At 43.4% G+C, this 22,042-nt stretch overlaps 1 protein-coding gene across 3 annotated transcripts in view; it reads right to left on the bottom strand.

The window, feature by feature from the left end:
- Positions 1-22,042, bottom strand: part of LOC140740855 (cadherin-11-like) — a 249,554-nt gene that overhangs the window by 112,654 nt on the left and 114,858 nt on the right. For all 3 annotated transcript variants that reach the window (XM_073070420.1, XM_073070418.1, XM_073070419.1), the window contains exons 2-5: positions 17,459-17,843; positions 14,337-14,631; positions 10,167-10,286; positions 5,831-5,998 (exon numbers count right to left, since the gene is read on the bottom strand). In XM_073070420.1, the coding sequence (XP_072926521.1) occupies positions 5,831-5,998; positions 10,167-10,286; positions 14,337-14,631; positions 17,459-17,686 (811 nt within the window). In that variant the 5' untranslated portion in view covers positions 17,687-17,843. The remainder of the gene's footprint in view (positions 1-5,830; positions 5,999-10,166; positions 10,287-14,336; positions 14,632-17,458; positions 17,844-22,042) is intronic.

Below are 22,042 nucleotides of genomic sequence, written 5' to 3' on the forward strand. Positions count from 1 at the left end.
TGTATGTCTTTGAACTGTGAGAGGAAACCAGAGCACCCAGAGAAAACACCTTTTTGCCCTGTAGCCCTGCACCTTCTTACCATCTATTGACTTATAAAACAGGATGGTCTGCACCTGGGCTGGACTGGAACCAATGTCCTAGGGGGAGCGTTTGCTACTGCTGTTCAGGAGGCTTTAAACTAATGTGGCAGGTGGATGGGAATAAGTGCAGAGAGACAGAGGGGTGTAAAATGAGGGTAGACGCAAAAAGTAGTAAGGTGAAAAGTAAAAGTGGCAGGCAGGCAAATCCAGGGCAAAAGGCAAAAAGACACTTTTCAACATAATTGTATAAGGGCTAAGAGTGTTGTAAAAACAAGCCTGAAGGCTTTGTGTGTCAATGCAAGGAGCATTCGTAACAAGGTGGATGAATTGAATGTGCAGATAGTTATTAATGAATATGATATAGTTGGGATCACAGAGACATGGCTCCAGGGTGACCAAGGATGGGAGCTAACATCCAGGGATATTCAATATTCAGGAGGGATAGACAGGAAAGAAAAGGAGGTGGGGTAGCATTGTTGGTTAGAGAGGAGATTAACGCAATAGAAAGGAAGGACATTAGCCTGGAGGATGTGGAATCGATATGAGTAGAGCTGCATAACAAAAAGGGGCAGAAAACGCTGGTGGGAGTTGTGTACAGGCCACCTAACAGTAGGAGTGAGGTTGGGGATGGCATTAAACAGGAATTTAGAAATGCGTGCAATAAAGGAACAGTAGTTATAATGGGTGACTTCAATCTACATATAGATTGGGTGAACCAAATTGGTAAGGGTGCTGAGGAAGAGGATTTCTTGGAATGTATGCAGGATGGTTTTCTGAACCAACATGTCGAGGAACCAACTAGAGAGCAGGCCATTATAGATTGGGTATTGAGCAATGAGGAAGGGTTAGTTAGCAATCTTGTTGTGCGAGGCCCCTTGGGTAAGAGTGACCATAATATGGTGGAATTCTTCATTAAGATGGAGAGTGACATAGTTAATTCAGAATCAAAGGTTCTGAACTTAAAGAAGGGTAACTTTGAAGGTTTGAGATGTGAATTAGCTAAGATAGACTGGCAAATGATACGTAAAGGGTTGACGGTGGATATGCAATGGCAAGCATTTAAAGATCGCATGGATGAACTATGACAATTGTTCATTCCAGTTTGGCAAAAGAATAAACCAGGGAAAGTAGTGCACCCGTGGCTGACAAGGGAAATTAGGGATAGTATCAAGTCCAAAGAAGAAACATATAAATTAGCGGAAAAAAGCAGCACACCTGAGGACTGGGAGAAATTCAGAGTGCAGCAGAGGAGGACAAAGGGCTTAATTAGGAAAGGGAAAAACGATTATGAGAGAAAGCTGGCAGGGAACATAAAAACTGACTGTAAAAGCTTTTATAGATACGTGAAAAGAAAAAGATTGGTCAAGACAAATGTAGGTCCTTTACAGTCAGAAACAGGTGAATTGATCATAGGCAACAAAGACATGGCAGATCAATTGAATAACTACTTTGGTTCTGTCTTCACTAAGGAGGACATAAATACCGTAGATTCCGGACTACAGAGCGCACCTGATTAAAAGCCGCTGGCTCTAATTTTAGAAATAAAATCAATTTTTTACTTGTACAGGCCGCACCGGATTTTAGGCCGCACCGGATTTTCGGCCGCAGGTGTCCCACGTTGTAATATGAGATATTTACACAGAAAGATATTACACGTGAGGATTTTTTAACTTTTAATTAAATCCATATGGTAACATAAACAAATACATATTGCAAATGCTTTTTATCGAACCGTGCCTGTAACGCGGCTACTTTTAAATATACGTTGCGTATACTTCTTTACTGAACAACATTCCAATATCTCCTAACGACTGGTAAAAAATATATATACTGCAGCCTACCAGGAAAAGTTATTGATCGCCTTTAACTTAAAAGCAGCGTTTTCGCTCCGCCGCTCCCCCCCGCCGTCCCGTTTATCGCAAACCGGTATCCCACAAGACGCGGCGAAACCGGGTGTGACGTCATAGCATCCCGCGATGTAGTACAGAAAACAAATATAGTTAAAACACTTCTAACTTTAACTAACAAATGAATTACTAAGCGAAAATATTATAAACTAAATAACTGCCATAAAGGCAGCACAATGCTTTTCTTCGAGTGTTTTCCATGTTGATGAGGGTGAGTACAAATGACTGATTTACAATAATTTAATTGTGAAAGTGCGCTTGATTTATCGTACAATTTCATTGGACCTCTGTGAACTACTCATCAATTTTATTGGTCTACTGTTACGAGGCAAAATGTTTTTGGCGGCATGAAAAAAAATAATGCATTAGCCGCGCCGTATTAAAGGCCGCAGAGTTCAAAGCTGTTCAAAATGTGGGAAAAAAGTAGCGGCTTAAAATCCGGAATCTACGGTAATCTTCTGGAAATAGTAAGGGACCGAGGGTCTAGTGAGATGGAGGAACTGAGGGAAATACATGTTAGGAGGGAAGTGGTGTTAGGTAAATTGAAGGGATTAAAGGCAGATAAATCCCCAGGGCCAGATGGTCTGCATCCCAGAGTGCTTAAGGAAGTAGCCCAAGAAATAGTGGATGCTTTAGTGAAAATTTTTCAAAACTCCTTAGATTCTGGATTAGTTCCTGAGGATTGGAGGGTGGCTAATGTAACCCCACTTTTTAAAAAAGGAGGGAGAGAAAAACCGGGGAATTATAGACCGGTTAGTCTGACATCGGTGGTGGGGAAAATGCTAGAGTCGGTTATCAAAGATGTGATAACAGCACATTTGGAAAGATGTGAAATCATCGGACAAAGTCAGCATGGATTTGTGAAAGGAAAATCATGTCTGATTAATCTTATAGAATTTTTTGAAGATGTAACTAGTAGAATGGATAGGGGAGAGTCTGTGGATGTGGTATATTTAGATTTTCAAAAGACTTTTGACAAGGTCCCACACAGGAGATTAGTGTGCAAACTTAAAGCACACAGTATTGGGGGTATGGTATTGATGTGGATAGAGAATTGGTTGGCAGACTGGAAGCAAAGAGTGGGAGTAAACGGGACCTTTTCAGAATGGCAGGCAGTGACTAGTGGGGTACCGCAAGGCTCAGTGCTGGGACCCCAGTTGTTTACAATATATATTAATGATTTAGATGAGGGAATTAAATGCAGCATCTCCAAGTTTGCGGATGACACGAAGCTGGGCGGCGGTGTTAGCTGTGAGGAGGATGCTAATAGGGTGCAGGGTGACTTGGATAGGTTAGGTGAGTGGGCAAATTCATGGCAGATGCAATTTAATGTGGATAAATGTGAGGTTATCCACTTTGGTTGCAAGAACAGGAAAACAGATTATTATCTGAACGGTGGCCAATTAGGAAAAGGGGAGATGCAACGAGACCTGGGTGTCATTGTACACCAGTCATTGAAGGTGGGCATGCAGGTACAGCAGGCAGTGAAAAAGGCAAATGGTATGTTGGCATTCATAGCAAAAGGATTTGAGTACAGGAGCAGGGAAGTTCTACTGCAGTTGTACATGGCCTTGGTGAGACCACACCTAGAATATTGTGTGCAGTTTTGGCCCCCTAATCTGAGGAAAGACATTCTTGCCATAGAGGGAGTACAGAGAAGGTTCACCAGATTGATTCCTGGGAAGACTGGATCGACTAGGCTTATACTCACTGGAATTTAGAAGATTGAGGGGGGATCTAATTGAAACGTATAAAATTCTAAAGGGATTGGACAGGCTAGATGCAGGAAGATTGTTTCCGATGTTGGGGAAGTCCAGAACGAGGGGTCACAGTTTAAGTATAAAGGGGAAGCCTTTTAGGACTGAGATGAGGAAAAACTTCTTCACACAGAGAGTGGTGAATCTGTGGAATTCTCTGCCACAGGAAACAGTTGAGGCCGGTTCATTGGCTATATTTAAGAGGAAGTAAGATATGGTCCTTGTGGCTAAAGGGATCAGGGGATATGGAGAGAAAGCAGGTACAGGGTTCTGAGTTGGATGATCAGCCATGATCATACTGAATGGCGGTGCAGGCTCGAAGGGCCGAAGGGCCTACTCCTGCACCTATTTTCTATGTTTCTCTTTAGTTCTTTTGACTGAGGCAGAATTTTAAATACCCAAGCAATCCTCCAGCAAGCACATGCAGGACATAAGACAGAAAGAAAATAGTTGCTGCCAAGTATTAAGTTAACATAAGCCCTTGCATTTGAATCAGGGGATTGTGGCTGTTCCAGGACAAAATCCATGGCAATGCTCCCTGTACGGTGGTGAAGCTGAATTTAGAGAAGGGATTTCCAACCTGGGTCCATGGATCCCTCAGATAATGCTAGGGATCTTATAGATTTAGAGTACTGTGTGTACTTCGGGTCACCCTCCTAAAGGAAAGAAGAGTAAGTTTGAAAGAATGCAGAGAAAATTGCCAGAACTTGAGGAAAAGGTGAATAGGTTAAGACTTTATTTCCTGGAGCACAGGAGAAGGATGTGACTTCTTACAGAGGTATACAAAATTGAGGGATATGGGAAACACATGCAGGCTTTTCCCCCTCGAGTTGGGTGAGACTGGAACTATAGGTTATAGGCTTAGGGTGAAGGATGACTTTATCCTAGATTGTTAGTTTTACCCGATGCTAGCTCAATGCAATGCTTTGTGCAATGATTTGATCTGCATGATCACCATGCAAGACGTGCTTTTCACTGTATCTTGTGACAATAATAAATGCAAAAGCTAAAAGAACCAAAACATCTTCACTCACGGGGTGGTGCGAGTGTGGAAGTGGTAGACTGTAGCACCTAAGTTTGGATAGGTGCATGGATGGGGGGGGGGGAGGGGTTTGGAGAGCTGTTGTCCAGGTGCATGCAGATTGGACCAGGCAGAAGAGCAGGTTGTCATTAACCAGAGGACTGTTTCTGTACTGTCTCCAGTCCATTGGCAGCAGTACCAGCTACTTCAAATGCATATTGAGATTATTCAGATTCTACTGAGTACGCCCGCAAGAAAACAAATCTCAGAGTTGTTTATGGTGACCTATATGTACCTTGACAATGAACTTTGAGGGTTCATGGAACAATGAAGCAGTGTGTGTTTTTATCAGACTTGTGAAGTTGAGAGAACACACAGCAGTCCTCAATGAGTGGTCAGTGGTTTCAAGTTCCTGTCCACCAACATCTTGGTGGACATATCCTGGGTCCAACACATTGATGCAGTCATAAAGAAGGCACGCCAATGGCTTTACTTCATTTAAAGTTTAAGGAGATTTACAATACATTAGGGGTTTGATATCACAAAAGACTCGAGCAAATTTCTACAGATGTGCAGTGGAGAACATTCTGGCCGGTTGCATCACCACCTGGTGTGGAGGCTCCAATGTGCAGGATCGTAAGAGGCTGTAGAGGGTTGTAGACTCTGTCAACCCTCCCCACCATCAATGACATTCTCAAGAGATGACACCTCGAGGAGGTGGCATCCATCACTGAAGACCCTTCCCATCTGGAACATCTTCTTATCTGGTCTCTACTGTCCAGAGAAGGTAGAGGGGGCTGCAAACCCTCCACTCCCACCATTAGATTTCTGAACACATGAACCTGCTATTCCTGTTTTGCACAGTTTGTTTATTTTTGTAACTTAAAGCGATTTTTGCATCTTGCACTATACGACTACTACAAACAACACAACACGTTTCACAACACGTTTCACTGATGATAATGCTGATTCTGATTCTGACAGGGCACATGCTTATCTCTCTTGTTCATCCCTTTCCAGTCAATACCCAGTGGGGTTGCAAAGGTATCAAAAAGCTTCCTTACTTTGAGGGAACTTTGGAGGATTGTCGTTCACATCAGTGAGGGTTATCGTCACTTTAGTGGTTCCGGAGAGACCTCCCATGTGGCCTCCCATGTCCTTTGCCTGGATCACCACGAGGTACTCCTCCCGAGCCTCTCGGTCCATATTTGGAAGAGCCGTTCTTATTATACCTAGGAAGAAAATGAGAGGAAAAGTTACTGTAATTCCCTTGAAGAGGATGGAGTCAGAGAGTCACAGAAAAATATGGAAACAGGTCAAGTCTGTGCAAACCATCAGCCACTCCTGAACACCAATCTGATATGAATAATTTTTATTTTTCTTGCTATATTTTCAACAACTACACCCAGTTCCACCACTCAGACACACATTTGGGGCAACTTACAGTGGCCAATTAACCTACCAACACATGCGTCCTTGGGGAATATGGAAGGAAACCCATACTGTCACTGTAAGGATATGTGAACTTCACATAGACAGCACCTGATGTCAGGATCAAATTGAGTTGCTAAAACTTGAGGCAGCATCTCCACCATTTGTATCAATCCATCCATTCAGAGCTGACTGAATCAACTCTAGGAGCTTACTAGTTCTGAAGGAGAACAAGCTTCACCAATTCTATGATATTTCAGTTAGTGAAAATGAAAGTGATTCCAGATATTGACAATGTAGATCAAATCCCAGCACATCATTGAGTCATAGAGCACCAGAGTGCTGAAACAGGCACCAATTTCAGAAACGTTGTTACCCTACAACCATCAAGCTTCAGAATCAGCAGGGATAACTTCATTCACCTCAACACTGAACTGATTCCACAACCTACAGTCTCACTTTCAAGGACTCTACAACTCATGTTCTCAATGTTATTCATTACTTATTTATCTATTGTTATAATTTTTTCTTTTTGTATTTGCACAACTTGTTGTCTTTTGCATATCTGTTGTGTTTCTCAGTGATTCGATTGTGTTTTTCTTCCTGAGAATGCCTGCAAGAAAATGAATCTCAGGGTTGTACGTGGTGACATACATGTACTTTGATAATCAATTTACCTGTGATACCACTTTCAAGGAATTATGGATCTGTATTCCCGGATCCCTCTGTTCTAATGGGTGCCATTATTTTGGCTGCATCAATTTAAACAGTACTGCGGATTTTCTGATGCACAGGAGATGCCATTCATCCTCGAATGAGCACGATACATGCTAGGGAGGTGCTATACTGCAGGTGAAGTACATTAGTGAACAGGGATGCCATAAGGCAGTGAAATAGAATAAATCCTTCCTTTCAAATCTTCCTTTCCATCTCATTTCACTGGAATATGACTGAACCCTGGAGATTAATTTTTTGATGAGTCTAGACAAAACTGCAAAAAGTACATTTTCAAGAGCAAAGCAGAAAAGAAAATTAGTCCCATTCCCCACATCTGAATAAATTATGTAACTGAGAGATTGTTGTACAGTTCCCTGGAGGCCAGCTTGATATAAAATTGTTTAAAAAAATTTAAAAATTGCTTTACATTTGTACCATAACTGAGTAACTTGATGCCCCATTTCATTCAATGAATTTAAAAGCTAGACAGAAACTTGCCCACAAACTATGCCTGCAGTTCCAACAGAAACTCAATTAACAGACATCAAGGGTGTTATTTCTGGAAATTTCCTTTTCACTTTAGACTACTGCATTCTTTTTTGTTGAGAATAGAGTGGGAAAGAGGAGAGGTATGAGAGTACAGTGTGGGAAAGGGGAATGGGGAGTTTAGAAAACAGAATGGAAGAGGGAAGTTGTGAGGAATTTTCTGATATGATGAAAAAAGTGATAGAGGCTTCCAAAACAGGAAGGAGAGAGATAGAGGAACATCGGACTTGTGCTACTAACAAGAAAAGTGCGTTCCCTGTTTTCCGATTTTTCTGCAGAAATATTGGGTTTAAAACCTCAAGTTTCACCTGGAACTCAGACTGACAGTCACCAACCTTGCGTCAGTATTTATTTATTTGGAGACACAGCACAAAGCAGGCCCTTCTGGTGCAAGGAGCCGCACCACGCAGCAACACTCCTATTTAACGCCAGCCTAATCACAGGACAATTATTAACCTACTAGCAGATACGTCTTTGGACTGTGGAGGAAACCGGAGTACTTGGAGGAAATCCACGTGGTCAAGGGGAGAACGTACAACCTCCTTACAGACAGCACCGGAACTTAGCTCTGAACTCCGAAACATCACGAGCCTTAACAGTGTTGGACTAACCACAACGCTACCGTGACGCCCTGTTTCGCTCCCGAAAATAGAAAACTAAAAGGTCATACAGGAGTGAAGGTTGGCATAACATTGTGGGCCAAAGGCCCTGTACCATTCAGTGTTTTATATTCTCTGAAATCCAGCAACCCCCCCACCATTGCGTCTACGTTTCCTGCTGCCTCTGGAAAGCAGTCAGCATAAATGACCCTTCACTCCTGACATTTTCTCTTCTCCCCATTTCCATCAGGAAGTACAAGCAAAAGCCTGAAAGCACGAAACAGCAGGTTTAAGGTCAACTCTTGTATGATAAAGATGGACTCATGATCACCTGATCTCTCAGTCTATGTTGCTGTGGCCCTTTTACCTTATTGCCTGCCTGCACTACCCTTTTTCTGTAACCCCAGCACTTCATTCTGCATTCTGTTATTACTTGTCCCTTCTGATATCTTGATGTATTCATGCTTTGGAATCATGGATGACACATAAAAGAAAATTTTTCACTGCACAGTGCTGTTGCAAAAGTCTTAGGCACATATATATAGCTAGGGTGCCTGAGACTTCCGCACAGTACTGTAGTAATTTTATATATTGCGCTGTACTGCCGTCACTCAAAAAAATTCATGATGCATGTGAGTGATGATAACCCTGGTCTCTGGTGGGGATGGAGAGTAGGAAGGGGGCAGGGGGAGGGGAATCATGGTTCGGAAAAGGCAAAGGGAGAGGGGAGGGAGCAGGAAGCATCAGAGAGACATTTTGTAATGATCAATAAACCGATTGTTTGGAATCAAATCATCTTGTCTGTTGTCTCACCTCTGCCGCTGACACTGCTTCTCTGCCACCCGTCCCACACCCCTCCCACGGCGCCCCACACATGCCGTTCCCAACATCCTTCACTCCCGCCAGATTTACAGATCACTCTCGACTCTGACAAATACAGAACTGTGCAAAGGTCTTAGGCACCCTAGCTGTATATATGTGTTCCTGAGACTCGTGGATGGCGCTGTATCTAAGTACCTGTGACCATAATAAACTCTTCTACCAATTAACTCATTACCAGCAGTGGAATTAGGAATATTTATGTATTTTTTATTTAGAGATAGAGAATGGTAGCAGACCCCTCCGGCCCAGTCAGCCCAACTACACTCATGTGACCAATGACCCTAGTAACCCGCACGTCGTCGGAGTGTGGGAGAAAACCGGAGCACCCGGCGAAAACGGGGGGATAATGTGCAAATCCATTGCAAGCAGTGACATGAATTGATCTCCTGTCACTGGCGCTGTGAAGTGTTACGCTAACCGCTATGCTACCATGCTGCTCTCATTACCGTGCCAGCACTATTCACACACTACAAGATAATCCGCACTGATGGACGGGAAACTCCAGAGGCGGTGCAGAGGAGGTTTACCAGGACGCCGCCTGGATTAGAGAGCACGTCTAATGCACGAGCTAGGGTTTTTCTGTTATGTTTCCTGACTCCAAAACATGAAAGTAATTGAAAGCAGAAACACGGAGCGAGGAATAACACGTCTAACTTCATTTTTACTTTAAGCGAGGGGCACACGTAGGATGTGGTGGCAAAATAACATATGCCATTCCATACTTTACATATAACCCATAATGAATTACTTAAACAAGGAATACTTAATCAAATATATTTACAATATTACTCAAATATTACTGAAATATTAAATAAATAATGTTTTCCTTTGGAGTGAAGAAGAGCAAGAGATGACTTAATAGACAAGAGTGGGCAGCCAGACTTTTTCCCAGGGTAGACATGGGTACTATGAGAGAGCATAACTTTAAGGTGACTGGGTCAACAGATAGGCAGGAAATCAGATGTCGTTTTTTTTTACACCCTGCCAAGGGGTGGCAGTAGAGGAAGATACATTAGGGATATTTAAGATAGGCAAATAGAATAATAGAGGGTTTAAGTTGGAGGGATGGGTTAGATTGATCTTAGAGTAGGTTGAAATGTTGGCACAACATTGTGGGCTGAAGGGCCACACTGTGCTGTATGTTGGTTATCCGAGTCTGTTTCGCTCTATCCTAGTCGATCAGTTTTTTTATCTGTCAACCGGTTTGAGGGGCTGGTGCCCGTACCTGTCTGAGGCTCGACTGAGAAGTACGGTTGACCCTCCAGAATGCTGTAGACCAGCCTGGCACTGTTACCGTAGGACGGATCATCCGCATCTGTGGCTGTGACTTGAATCACCGAGGTACCTGGAGAGAGAGGAGATGATCACATTGTCAACAGCGAGTGGGGAAGTGATGAATTGAGTCGGTGCATGAAGGAATATCCATTCATCATACTGTCAAACCCTTGCACCTCCACCTGTCATCGCTGCAAGACAAGAGCTCTGCTATGAAAGGCTTCAGAAAGTGCCGGCCCTCGAGTCTGTTTGAACTTTTCTAAGGATGTAGAGGCAATGGAGCAATTAGAGAAAAGATTAACAACAATGATAACAGACTTCAGCAAGCCTACATAGCACAGGAAATGCAGAGGAGTTGAAAATCATAAAGATCTTGTAGAACATGTTAAAACAGAAAGCCACATGTATTTGATACATGCACATTAAATTATCAAAAGTGCAGTATCAAGAGTGCAATAAAAGGGTTCTGATGAAGGGTCTTGGCCCCAAAATGTCAACTGTTTATTCCTCTGTATAGATGCTGCCTGTACATCAAATTATCGGAACGTACAGTGAAATGAGTCGTTTGTATCCACGATCAGCACAGCACAAACACTGGCGCTTAAGAGAATGAGGGGAGATCTGTATCCCTCTATCAGAGAGTGGGGCAAGTGTGGAACAAGCTTCCAGCAGAAGTGTGGATGTGTATTTGATTGCAACATTTAAGAGAAGTTGTGGAAATGGCTAATACAAGGAAAATACAATAATTTTAGGGTGATTGAAGGAAAGAATAGTGGGGATGGGAGAAAGATGTCAGAGGCATGTCGTTTTTACACAGACAGTGGTTGATGCATGGAAAGCACTCCCACGGGTGATGGCATAGGCAGAAAGATTGGGGATATTTAAGAGACTCTTAGATAAGCACATGGATGAAAGAAAAATGGAGTGCTTTGGGAAAGGATGGGTTAGATTGATCCTAGAGTAAGTTAAAAGGTTGGCACAGCATTATGGGCTGAATGGCCTGTAGTGTTCTACGTTCTACTCTAAGCCTTAGGTACTTCTATATAGCTTGTATGTACAGTACTGTAATATTCATACACTCTCAGGATAGGGATAGTATTGGTTCTATAGAGAATCATAATCTCTCTACGCTATCCATTATATTGCTTTACTCCAAGCCCCTGAGATCACTCCAGTAAATTCAATGGCATTTTCATGTGCTGTGGATATATGTCCAGTTACAATGAAATACTCTAGAGTTGGTGTATTGAATAAATATATTAACAAATACAAGTTGCTATGAATATAAAAAAGGTCAGTGGATATATTATCAAATGAATCTCTGGTTCTCGTACAGTGTTCCAAGCACTCTCACAAATCACCAATGACTAACAATTCTCTACAGATGTGTGGTGGAGGGCATTCTGTCTGGAATGAAGTCTCCAATGTATAGGATTGACTGGAGCTGCAGAGGGTTGAGGTCTCAACCAGCTTCATTACGGGCACAAACCTGCCCACCATCATGGACGTCTTCAAAAGCCGATGCCTAGAGAGAGTAGCATCCATCATTGGTCCTGAAAAGTGGGCTTGGCCTAAAGTGTCAACTGTCTATTCATTTCCATCGATACTGCCTGACCTGCTGATACTGTCTGATACTGTCTGACCTGCTGATACTGTCTGACCTGCTGATACTGTCTGACCTGCTGAAACTGCCTGACCTGCTGATACTATCTGACCTGCTGATACTATCTGACCTGCTGAAACTGCCTGATACTGCCTGATACTGCCTGACCTGCTGATACTGCCTGACCTACTGATACTGCCTGATACTGCCTGACCTGCTGATACTGCCTGACCTGCTGATACTGCCTGATACTGCCTGATACTGCCTGACCTGCTGATACTGTCTGACCTGCTGAAACTGCCTGACCTGCTGATACTGCCTGATACTGCCTGACCTGCTGATACTATCTGACCTGCTGAAACTGCCTGATACTGCCTGATACTGCCTGACCTGCTGATACTGCCTGATACTGCCTGACCTGCTGATACTGCCTGATACTGCCTGATACTGCCTGACCTGCTGATACTATCTGACCTGCTGAAACTGCCTGATACTGCCTGACCTGCTGATACTATCTGACCTGCTGATACTGCCGGATACTGCCTGACCTGCTGAAACTGCCTGACCTGCTGATACTGCCTGATACTGCCTGATACTGCCTGACCTGCTGATACTGCCTGATACTGCCTGACCTGCTGATACTGCCTGATACTGCCTGATACTGCCTGACCTGCTGATACTGCCTGATACTGCCTGACCTGCTGATACTGCCTGATACTGCCTGATACTGCCTGACCTGCTGATACTATCTGACCTGCTGAAACTGCCTGATACTGCCTGATACTGCCTGACCTGCTGATACTGCCTGACCTGCTGATACTGCCTGACCTGCTGATACTGCCTGACCTGCTGATACTGCCTGATACTGCCTGACCTGCTGATACTGCCTGAAACTGCCTGACCTGCTGAAACTGCCTGATACTGCCTGACCTGCTGAAACTGCCTGACCTGCTGATACTGCCTGATACTGCCTGACCTGCTGATACTGCCTGATACTGCCTGATACTGCCTGACCTGCTGATACTGCCTGATACTGCCTGACCTGTTCCTCCAGCATTGATTTGGATTTCTTGTATCCATCATAAAGACCCTCAACTTCTGAGACATACCCTCTCCTCATTACAGCCATCAGTGAGGAGGTACAGGGGTCTGAAGGCACACAGTCAACATTTCAGTAAGAGCTTCTTCCCCTCTGCCATCTGATTCCTGAATGGTTGATGAACCCATGAACACAACCGCATTATTCAACTTTTGCACAATTTATATATGTTGTAAGTTATATTGAATAGGTTAGAATTTTATTCCTTGGAATGTAAGATTGAGGGGAATTTAATGGTGGTATACAAAATTATAAGGGTTATAAATAGGATAAATGCAAAAAGGCTTTTCCCCTGAGTTTGGGTGGGACTACAACTGGAGGTCATGGGTTAAGCATGAAAGGAGAACACAAGGGAAAATGTCTTTACTCAGAGAGTGGTGAGAGTGGAAAGAAGCTGCCAGCCCAAGTGCTACATGCAATCTTGATTTCAATGTTTAACAGGAGAGCTATATGACTGGGAGAGGTATGGAGGGCTATGATTCGGGAGCAGGTTGATGGGACTAAGCAGCTTGAATGGTTTGGCATGGACTAGATGGGCCAAAAGGCCTGATTCTGTGCTGTACTTCTCTATGACCCTATAACTCTAATATGACCTTAATGTCTGGCACTGTAATGTGGGCAGCACAGCAGATAGCAGTTACTGAAATGCTCTTACAAGGCCAGCGATCAGCATTTGGGGTTCAATTCCCACTGCCGTCTGTAAGGAACCTGTATATACTCCCCATAACAGTGTGGGTTTCCTCCGAGTACTCTGGTTTCCTCCCACACTCCAAAGGCGTACAGGTTACAGTTAGTAGCTTGTGGGCATGCTATGTTGGTAAGGTGAGGGAAGGCAACCCTTGTGGGCTGCCCCCAGCACAACCTTGGACTGTTTGGTCATTGATGCAAAACAACACACTTCACTGTATGGTTCAATGTTTCAATGTATAGTACATGTGACCAATTAAAGCTAATCTTTAAAATCTTCCCTCTCCCAATGAACACCTCTTCTATCCTGCACTATACTTCAAATACAAATTTTCTAGTTCTGTTTCAAGTTTTAAAAAAATCATTGACTTGAACTGTTTACTTCTCTGTGTATGTCACCTGACCTGCAGAGTATTACCAAAATTTCATTTTGGATTTTCAACAGCTGCAAGATTAACATTTTTAGATTTGGGGTTTTTTACAACTGCAGGATTTCCTTTTTTTTCGAGTTTGGACTTTTAACAACTGATGGATTTTATGTTTTTTTTTAATTTTAGATTTTCGACAACAGGTGTATTTTTCTATGCCTCTATAATAATAACAGGATTTTATGTTTTCATTTCAGATTTTCAGCATCTGCAGGGTTTTATTTTCACTTAACGTTGTTTCTGCGAACTAATGAAAATCCAATTAATGTGTCTGCACTGGGACCCTGGAGAAAAGGCACCTACCTACATTGGACATCTCCGGCACAGTTGCGTGATGAGGCCCGTTCAGGAATTCAGGAGGATTGTCATTGATGTCCTGGACTTTAACAATGAACTCAGAGGGGGGCTCTAGGGGTTTGTTCGTTATCCGGTCCACAGCTTGTGCCATCAGGGTGTACTGAGCACGCTCTTCTCGATCCAGCGTTTTAGTTGCGTGGATGTTCCCTGTTTTCTCATCAATGACGAAGATGGTCCCGGCTCCTTCACCAGAGAGGATGTATCTGATTTTCCCCCCTCCACTGTCCAGGTCAGTGTGGAGCTGCAAAGGGAAAGAGGCGGTATTAGTGAATCCATCTATCCATTTCTCATTCATCTGTCTCTCTTTCCATCCGACCATCCCCATTTTCATCTGTCCATCCATCCATTTATCCACCCATCTGACCATCTTTCCAACCATCTATCCATTCATCCATTAAATGATCCATAAATCCAACCATCCACATTTACATCCATCCATTCATCCATTTATGCATCCACTTGACCATCTGTCCATCCATCTATCCATCCATCCACCAACCCATCCATCCATCCATTCATCCATTAAATGATCCATAAATCCAACCATCCACATTTACATCCATCCATTCATCCATTTATGCATCCACTTGACCATCTGTCCATCCATCTATCCATCCATCCACCAACCCATCCATCCATCCATTCATCCATTAAATGATCCATAAATCCAACCATCCACATTTACATCCATCCATTCATCCACTTGACAATCTGTCCATCTATCTATCCATCCATGCATCCATCTGTCCAGCTAACCATCCATCCATCCATCCATCAATCCATTCATCCATCTATTGAATGAACCATAATTCCAACCATCCACACTTCCATTCATCCATCCATCTGCACTTTCATCCATCTACCCAGATACTTCTTTTTTAGCTTCTCTCTAATTATTCTCCTTTTGTATTCTTCCCATTACATTCTAATACATTGTACTCTTTGTCTATCAAATGTTGTCTGCTCAATTCATCCTTCAGAGTTCCTTTGCAAACTCTTAGTGTCCTCCTTATAACTTATTTTATTGCTTTTTTTGGCATCCTCCAGAACTGTATTTACAGAGCAATCAATCCTTTCACCAAAGTCGTTAATGTAGACTATAAGCCGAAGCAATGATCTCAGGGACTTCCCACTAGTAATTTTGGTAATTGGTTTGTTATTGTCACATGTTAATTTTACATAGAGGGAATGCAGGCAGTGTGTTCAACGTACCCAATTTACTTCTGATATTCCCCCTATACTTCCTTCCAATCACCTTCAAATTATTTTTTTTATTTATTGAGATACATCACGGTATAGGCCAGCAACCCCCGATTTAACCCTAGCCCAATCATGGGACAATTATCAATGATCACTGAACCTACGAATCGGTACATCTTTGGACTGTGGGAGGAAACTGGAACAGCCAAATGAAACCAACGCAGTCACAGGGAGAACTAACAAAACTCCCTTCAGGCAGCGCGAGGATTGAACCCAGGTCACTGAGATTGCAAAATGTGCTAACCGTTACGCTATATGCCTCCATATTAGAAAACCCATATTATCATACTTTTGAATAGTCATCCCAAATGGTAAAAGATGAACATTTGATCTCCCAGTCAATCTCATCCTGGCACTTAATCTGTCGACCTGTATTGCACTTCCTTTGCAACTGCAGTATGATATTCTGTGACCTCAGTGTAATTATGTAAGGTATGATCCAGCCAGAGAACACGCAGAACTAAAGCTTTTCACTGTATCGCGGTACATGTGACAATAATAAACCAATACCTTGAATGAATATAGAAAAGATCTGTAAATACCTAAAGGTATTCTAGTCTCCTGAGTTTGTATCAGCTCTACTGCTTTCTTTTGTCCTTATTACTTCATTCTACATCCAGCAATATTAATCTGCACTTGCACGTTTGAATTTGGAACAAAACAGGGATTCTCTTCAGAATTCTAACACCCAGTACAATCATCAAGGCTAAGTGAGGTATAGAATCAGCAGATGTTTAGCATAAGTAACGTTTCTTGCCAAAAGGGAGACGTTGCATTGATTCACGGACCACAGAGTGAAGATTGGCAGGATTAATCCATCATCAATGTTCCCTCTAATTGTTTTTTACAGCTGCACAGACCAACCATTGCTCTGAGCCGGAAGTTTATACGCGGCCTGAAAACTGCGCAGCATCATTACAAAGCATGATATAAACGAAAATTCCAGCTGGGTAGCAACAAAGGCTATGTGCATGGGAGCATTTCAGCTACTGCGCGGCCGCACACCTGCGCAGCTCAGAGGGAACAGTGATCATAATCTTCCCATTTTCTCCTAATTTACTTCAGAGTTTTTTTATCTCAAGGGGAGCAGAATGCAAAAGTAAGTCTGTGAGAACTTATTTATTTGTCAGCCTTTGGCAGAATGCTTCAGAAATACTCCATTCATTTCAGAATATCATACTTCAGAAAGGATATACTTAACCGTGGAAAGGATACAACATAGTTTCTCCAGAAGGATACCATTTATAGACTGAGCACCAGCTGAGCATCTTTCAATACTGAAATGGCTAACACAAGGGGGCATGATCTTATGGTGATTGGATGAAAGAATGAGTGGATATCAGAGGTAGTTTTTTTTTACATAGCGAGGTGGGTATATGGAATGCTCTGCCAGGAGTGGTGACAGAGGCAAATAAGACTCGTAGATAGGCACAGGGATGAAAGAAAAATGGAAGTTTGTGTGGGAGGAAAAGGTCAGATTAATCATGGAACAGATTAAAAAGTCGGCACAAGATCATGGGCTGAAGGGCCTGTATATTGCTGTACTGATATAGAACATAGAACACCATAGAATCTGTGAAGGAACCCCCTAGGGCAGGGGTTCCCAAACTTTCTTTATGCCATGGGCTACTACCATTAAGTGAGGGGTCCGTGGACCCCTACTTATTACAGTAGGCTAGAAGATGTCCTAGAGCCTGATGGTTCATGCTTTCAGGCTTTTGTATCTTCTGCTCAATAGGAGAAGAGAGAAAGAAAAATGCCCAGGGTGGGGGATGTGACTGTCTGGGAGGAGTGAGATGAAGACTTACCCTGCCAACAAGCACAGGATCTGGGCCTGTGTACTCTTCTATCACAAAGAACTGATTCCACACCCAGCCGCGCTTGGATCGGTTAAGCACTTGACCTTTGACACCCATCCCATGTCGAGATTGACCAGGCAGCTGAGAGCCCGTGGAATTTCTTGCAAGGGCGAAGTGACTCCATTGGGCAACGCCCAGGCACGCCAGGAGAAGATGCAGGTAGAAGTCTCTCCCCATCTCGTCGTGGTACTTTCGGCTTGTCAGATCGGGCGCAGGCTTCTGAACAGCCTGGTTTCTGCCCAGAGCAGGAGACTCACTGCCAAAGTTCCTTCATTGAGACACAACCCTGGGCTTCATTACCTCTCCACAGGTCATGGTGCTGTAACTTTACAACCTACAAGAGCACAAAAAGAGAAATCAGATTTTTTAAATCTTCCCCGAAGGAAGAACAGTTCATCTTTCACAATTTGTTTAGATACAGGAAGTGCAGCTGTGGGAGCTGCCAGCTCACAATTCCGGAGACACAGGTTCAATTCTGATGGCCAATGTGGCTTTTGCATTGAAATGGGACTCTATGTTTTTAATTAAATGGGGGTCAAAGTTGTAAGTAAAGACTTGTTTTTTCATTTATCTACAAAACCCCAAAGTTCATTTTACAATAAATTGATAACCATTAAGAGTTTCTACATTCTTCCTTTGACCATGTGAGTTTCTCTAGGTATCTGGCTTCCACGCACATCATTAGGTTGGGTTGGTTGTTAATGTTTCACTGTATGTTTTGATGTACAACATAAATTTATTATCCAGGTACATATATGTCACCATGTACAACCCTGAGATTCGTTTTCTTAGGCATACACAGTAGTAGGCCTCCGTTAGGATCAATAGACCATGGATTTGCACCTTGGAAAGTTTCCAGGGCGTAAGCCCAGGCAAGGTTTTTTTTTTGTGGTAGACCGGCAGTTACCCAAGCTGCAAGTCTCCCCTCTCCACGCCACCGATGCTGTCCAAGGGAAGGGCACAAGACCCATACAGCTTGGCACTGGTGTCATTGCAGAGCAATGTGTGGTTAAGTGCCTTGCTCAAGGACACAACACGCCCTTCAGATCACTAGGTGAATGGCTTAACCGCTTGACCACGCGCCAACACAGTAAATTACAATAAATTACACAGTAAATCTAAGAAACACAACAGTATCAATGAAAGACAGGACTCAGCAGGACAAACAATCAGTGTGCAAAAGACAACAAACCGTGCAAGTACAAAAGAAAATAATAACGAAAAAATAAGCAAAGAGGACATTGATGAAGAGTCCTTAAAAGTGAGTCCATAGTTTGTGGCTGTCCATAGTGATGGGACAAGTGAAGTTGAGGGAAGTTGTCCCCTGTGGCTCAAGAGCCTGATAATTGAAGGGTAATAACTGTTGCTGAGCCTGGTTTTCGGGGTATGAGTCTCCTGTACCTCTTTCCTGATGGCAGCAGTGAGAAGAGAGTGTGGCCCGGGTGGTGGGTGTCCCTGATGATGGATGCTGCTTTTCTGTGACAGTGCTCAATGGTGGCTTTACCTCCGATGAATTGGGCCGTATTTGTAGAGGGAAGAGAAAGATGGACAGTGAGCAAGAGAAAGAGAGAGGGAGTGTGAGGGACAGAGGAAGAGAAAGAGAGTGACAGAGACAGAGATGGATTCAGAAACAGAAGCAGAGAGACGGAGAGGGAGAGGGAGACAGGGAGAGAGATGCCTACTTGAATTCCACTGCATGCTCCAACACATTTATCTCGCTGTCTGTATCAGCCCCGTCTGTGTGAAGAGAAACACTGAATCTGTTGCGTAGAGCTTGTGAAATTAATCATGTCTCAAGGACTTTACAGCTGAATTGATAGGGAAATGACAAAGGCAGCATCCCTGCTGGCCTTTTTCGTCAGTACGTGTGTGCTTGTGATGAAGGAAACTGTGGCCTTTAATGTGGAGTGAGACAATATGTCTTCTTACGCTCCCTCCTCAGTTCGTCATTCACCTCAGACTCCTGTCTCACTGCTTCTCTTTACACTGGCTAACTCCCTTCTTCCCCCTCAGTCTGAAACAAGAGAGATTCTCCCCTCTCAGTTCCGAACCAAAGAGATTTTCGCCCTTCCGTCTCAATCCTGGAGAGAAGAGATTCTCCCCTCACCCCTCCCAGTCTGGAACAGAAAAGATTCTCCCTCTCCCTCTCACTCCTGAACAGAAGAGACCATCCCATATTCCCTCTCAGTCCATAACTAAAGAGATTTTCCCCTCTCTCACTGCTGAATAGAAGAAATTCTCCCTCTCCCCTTCAGTCCACAACAGAAAAGATTTTCCGCTCACCCCTCTCAGTCCAGAACAGAAGAGATTCTCCCTTTCCCCTCAGCCCACACCAGAAGAGATTTTCCGCTCATCGTTCTCAGTCCTGTACAGAAGAGATTCTCCCATCTCCCTCTCAGTCCGGAAAAATCCATGGCCTCCTCTACAACCACAATGAGGTCAAATTCAGGTTGGAGAAGCAACACCTCATATTCCATCTTGGTAGCCTCTGACCTGAGGCTCCGGCATGAACATCAATTTCTCCCGCTTCTTTTGTTTTTCCATTCCTCATTCTGGCTCCTTTCTCACTTGTCCATCACCTTCTTTTGGTTCCCCGACTCCTTCCTTTTCTTCCATGGTCCACTCTGCTCTCCTCTCAGTTTCCTCCTTCTTCAGCACTTTACCTCCTTCACTTATCACATCCCAGCTCCTCAGTTCATCTTCCCTCTCCCATCCCTCACCTTCCCACGTACCTGGTCTCACCTGTTACCTGCCAGCTTCAGTCAGCATCTACTCTTTGCCCTCCCCACCCTCTTCTTGTGTCTTCTGCCCTCTTGGTCTAAAGCTTGAAACTTTGACTATTTATTCCCCTCCATTGATACAGTCTGATCTGCTAAGTTCCTCCAACATTTTGTGTTTCAGTCCTGATTCAGGCTTTCAACACAGAATGTGGACAGCTCCTTTCCTCTCACAGATGCTGCTCAACTCACTGAAAGTTGCAGCAAATTTAATCTTCAGTGAACGTGGCATTTTCAGCAGTGCACTTATTTCAATGTTTCACATAGCTTGGGTTTATTAAGTGGTAGTCTCAGGTTGTAAATACCTGATAAACATTCATCTACGGTACACCCTAAGGTATCTTACAACTCATGATTTAACTTTGAACACTAGTCAATTTGCAATGTAAAAAGGGCAAGAAATGTACATCAGACAAACTCCGAAATGCAGTAAAGGCCAGATACACTGTTGGCATCTTCTCTTTACTCCAAAACATTATTCTGCACTCTGTGGTTGTTTTATCTTATCATACCTCAATGCACTGTTGTAATGAGTTGGTCTGTATAAATGGTATGCAAGACACGTTTCTCACTGTAACTCAATAATAAACTAATTTATCAATTTAGTTCACCAGTTTTTCTCTCATATTTTCTTACTTTTCTTCTTCTTATAAACTTATTTAATCTCATTATTCGCCACTCAAAGAACTGTCAAATACTTTGATTGGCGCACTGGCGCACCTCAGGGGTGTGTGCTTAGCCCACTGCTCTACTCTCTATATACACAGGACTGTGTGGCTAGGCATAGCTCAAATACCATCTACAAATTTGCTGACAATATAACCATTGTTGGTAGAATCTCAGGTGGTGACGTGAGGGCGTACAGGAGTGAGATATCTTCTTCTTCTTCAGCTGTCCATCAATTTCGATGTTGACTGTGCTGAGAGTTTAGTCTCCGCAGGCATGTTTATGGACCACAAGACCAGCATTGGATTGGCACTGTCTCCCACATCAGTTGCATTTGTGACTTGACTGGTCTAGCACTGAATGCCTGCATTCATGACCTGCTTCATATTTCTTCTGCCTTTTCTCCTCGATAGCTGGGATTGACTTCTTGACAATGCAGTGCCATCTTCTTCTGTCCGAAGCATCTTTCTCCCAGGTGTTGACATTCATGTCAGTGTTCTTCATATGGAGCTTGAGCACGTCTTTGTAGCGCAGCTTCTGACCACCATGCTTCCTCTTTCCTTCACGTAGCTCACCATGGACAACAGCTTTGGGAAAACGATCATCACTCATTCTTGTGACACAACCGGTCCAACGTAGCTGGGAAGCTGTGATGAGCGATTCTGTGCTGACTGTACCAGCACGTTTGAGCACCTCCACATCTGGTACCCTCTCTTGCCACTTGATGGGTAATATTTGGCATAAATGCCCGAGTTGTGTCTTGGTCACTTTGTTGATGTGCTTCCAATATGATGTCATTGTTTCAGCTGAATAAAGCAGAGATGGTAAAACAGCTGTGTTATACACTTTGACCCTTGGTTGCCATTTTAATGTCGTGGCGAGACCAAAGTCGCTTCTGCAAAGCACCAAAGACTTTTGTAGCTGATTGAATCCTCCTCTCAGCTTCCAGATCTGATGAGTTGTTGTTGGTCACAGCGCTTCCCAAGTATGTGAAAGATTCAGAACATTTCAGCGCTACCCCATTGACCGATATGACTGGTGGTTGGGTCTCACTGGGACAAAAGTTTGATTTTGGAGACATTGATTCTTA

Source organism: Hemitrygon akajei, chromosome 17 (genome assembly GCF_048418815.1).
Source record: "Hemitrygon akajei chromosome 17, sHemAka1.3, whole genome shotgun sequence".
NCBI classification, from domain to species: domain Eukaryota; kingdom Metazoa; phylum Chordata; class Chondrichthyes; order Myliobatiformes; family Dasyatidae; genus Hemitrygon; species Hemitrygon akajei.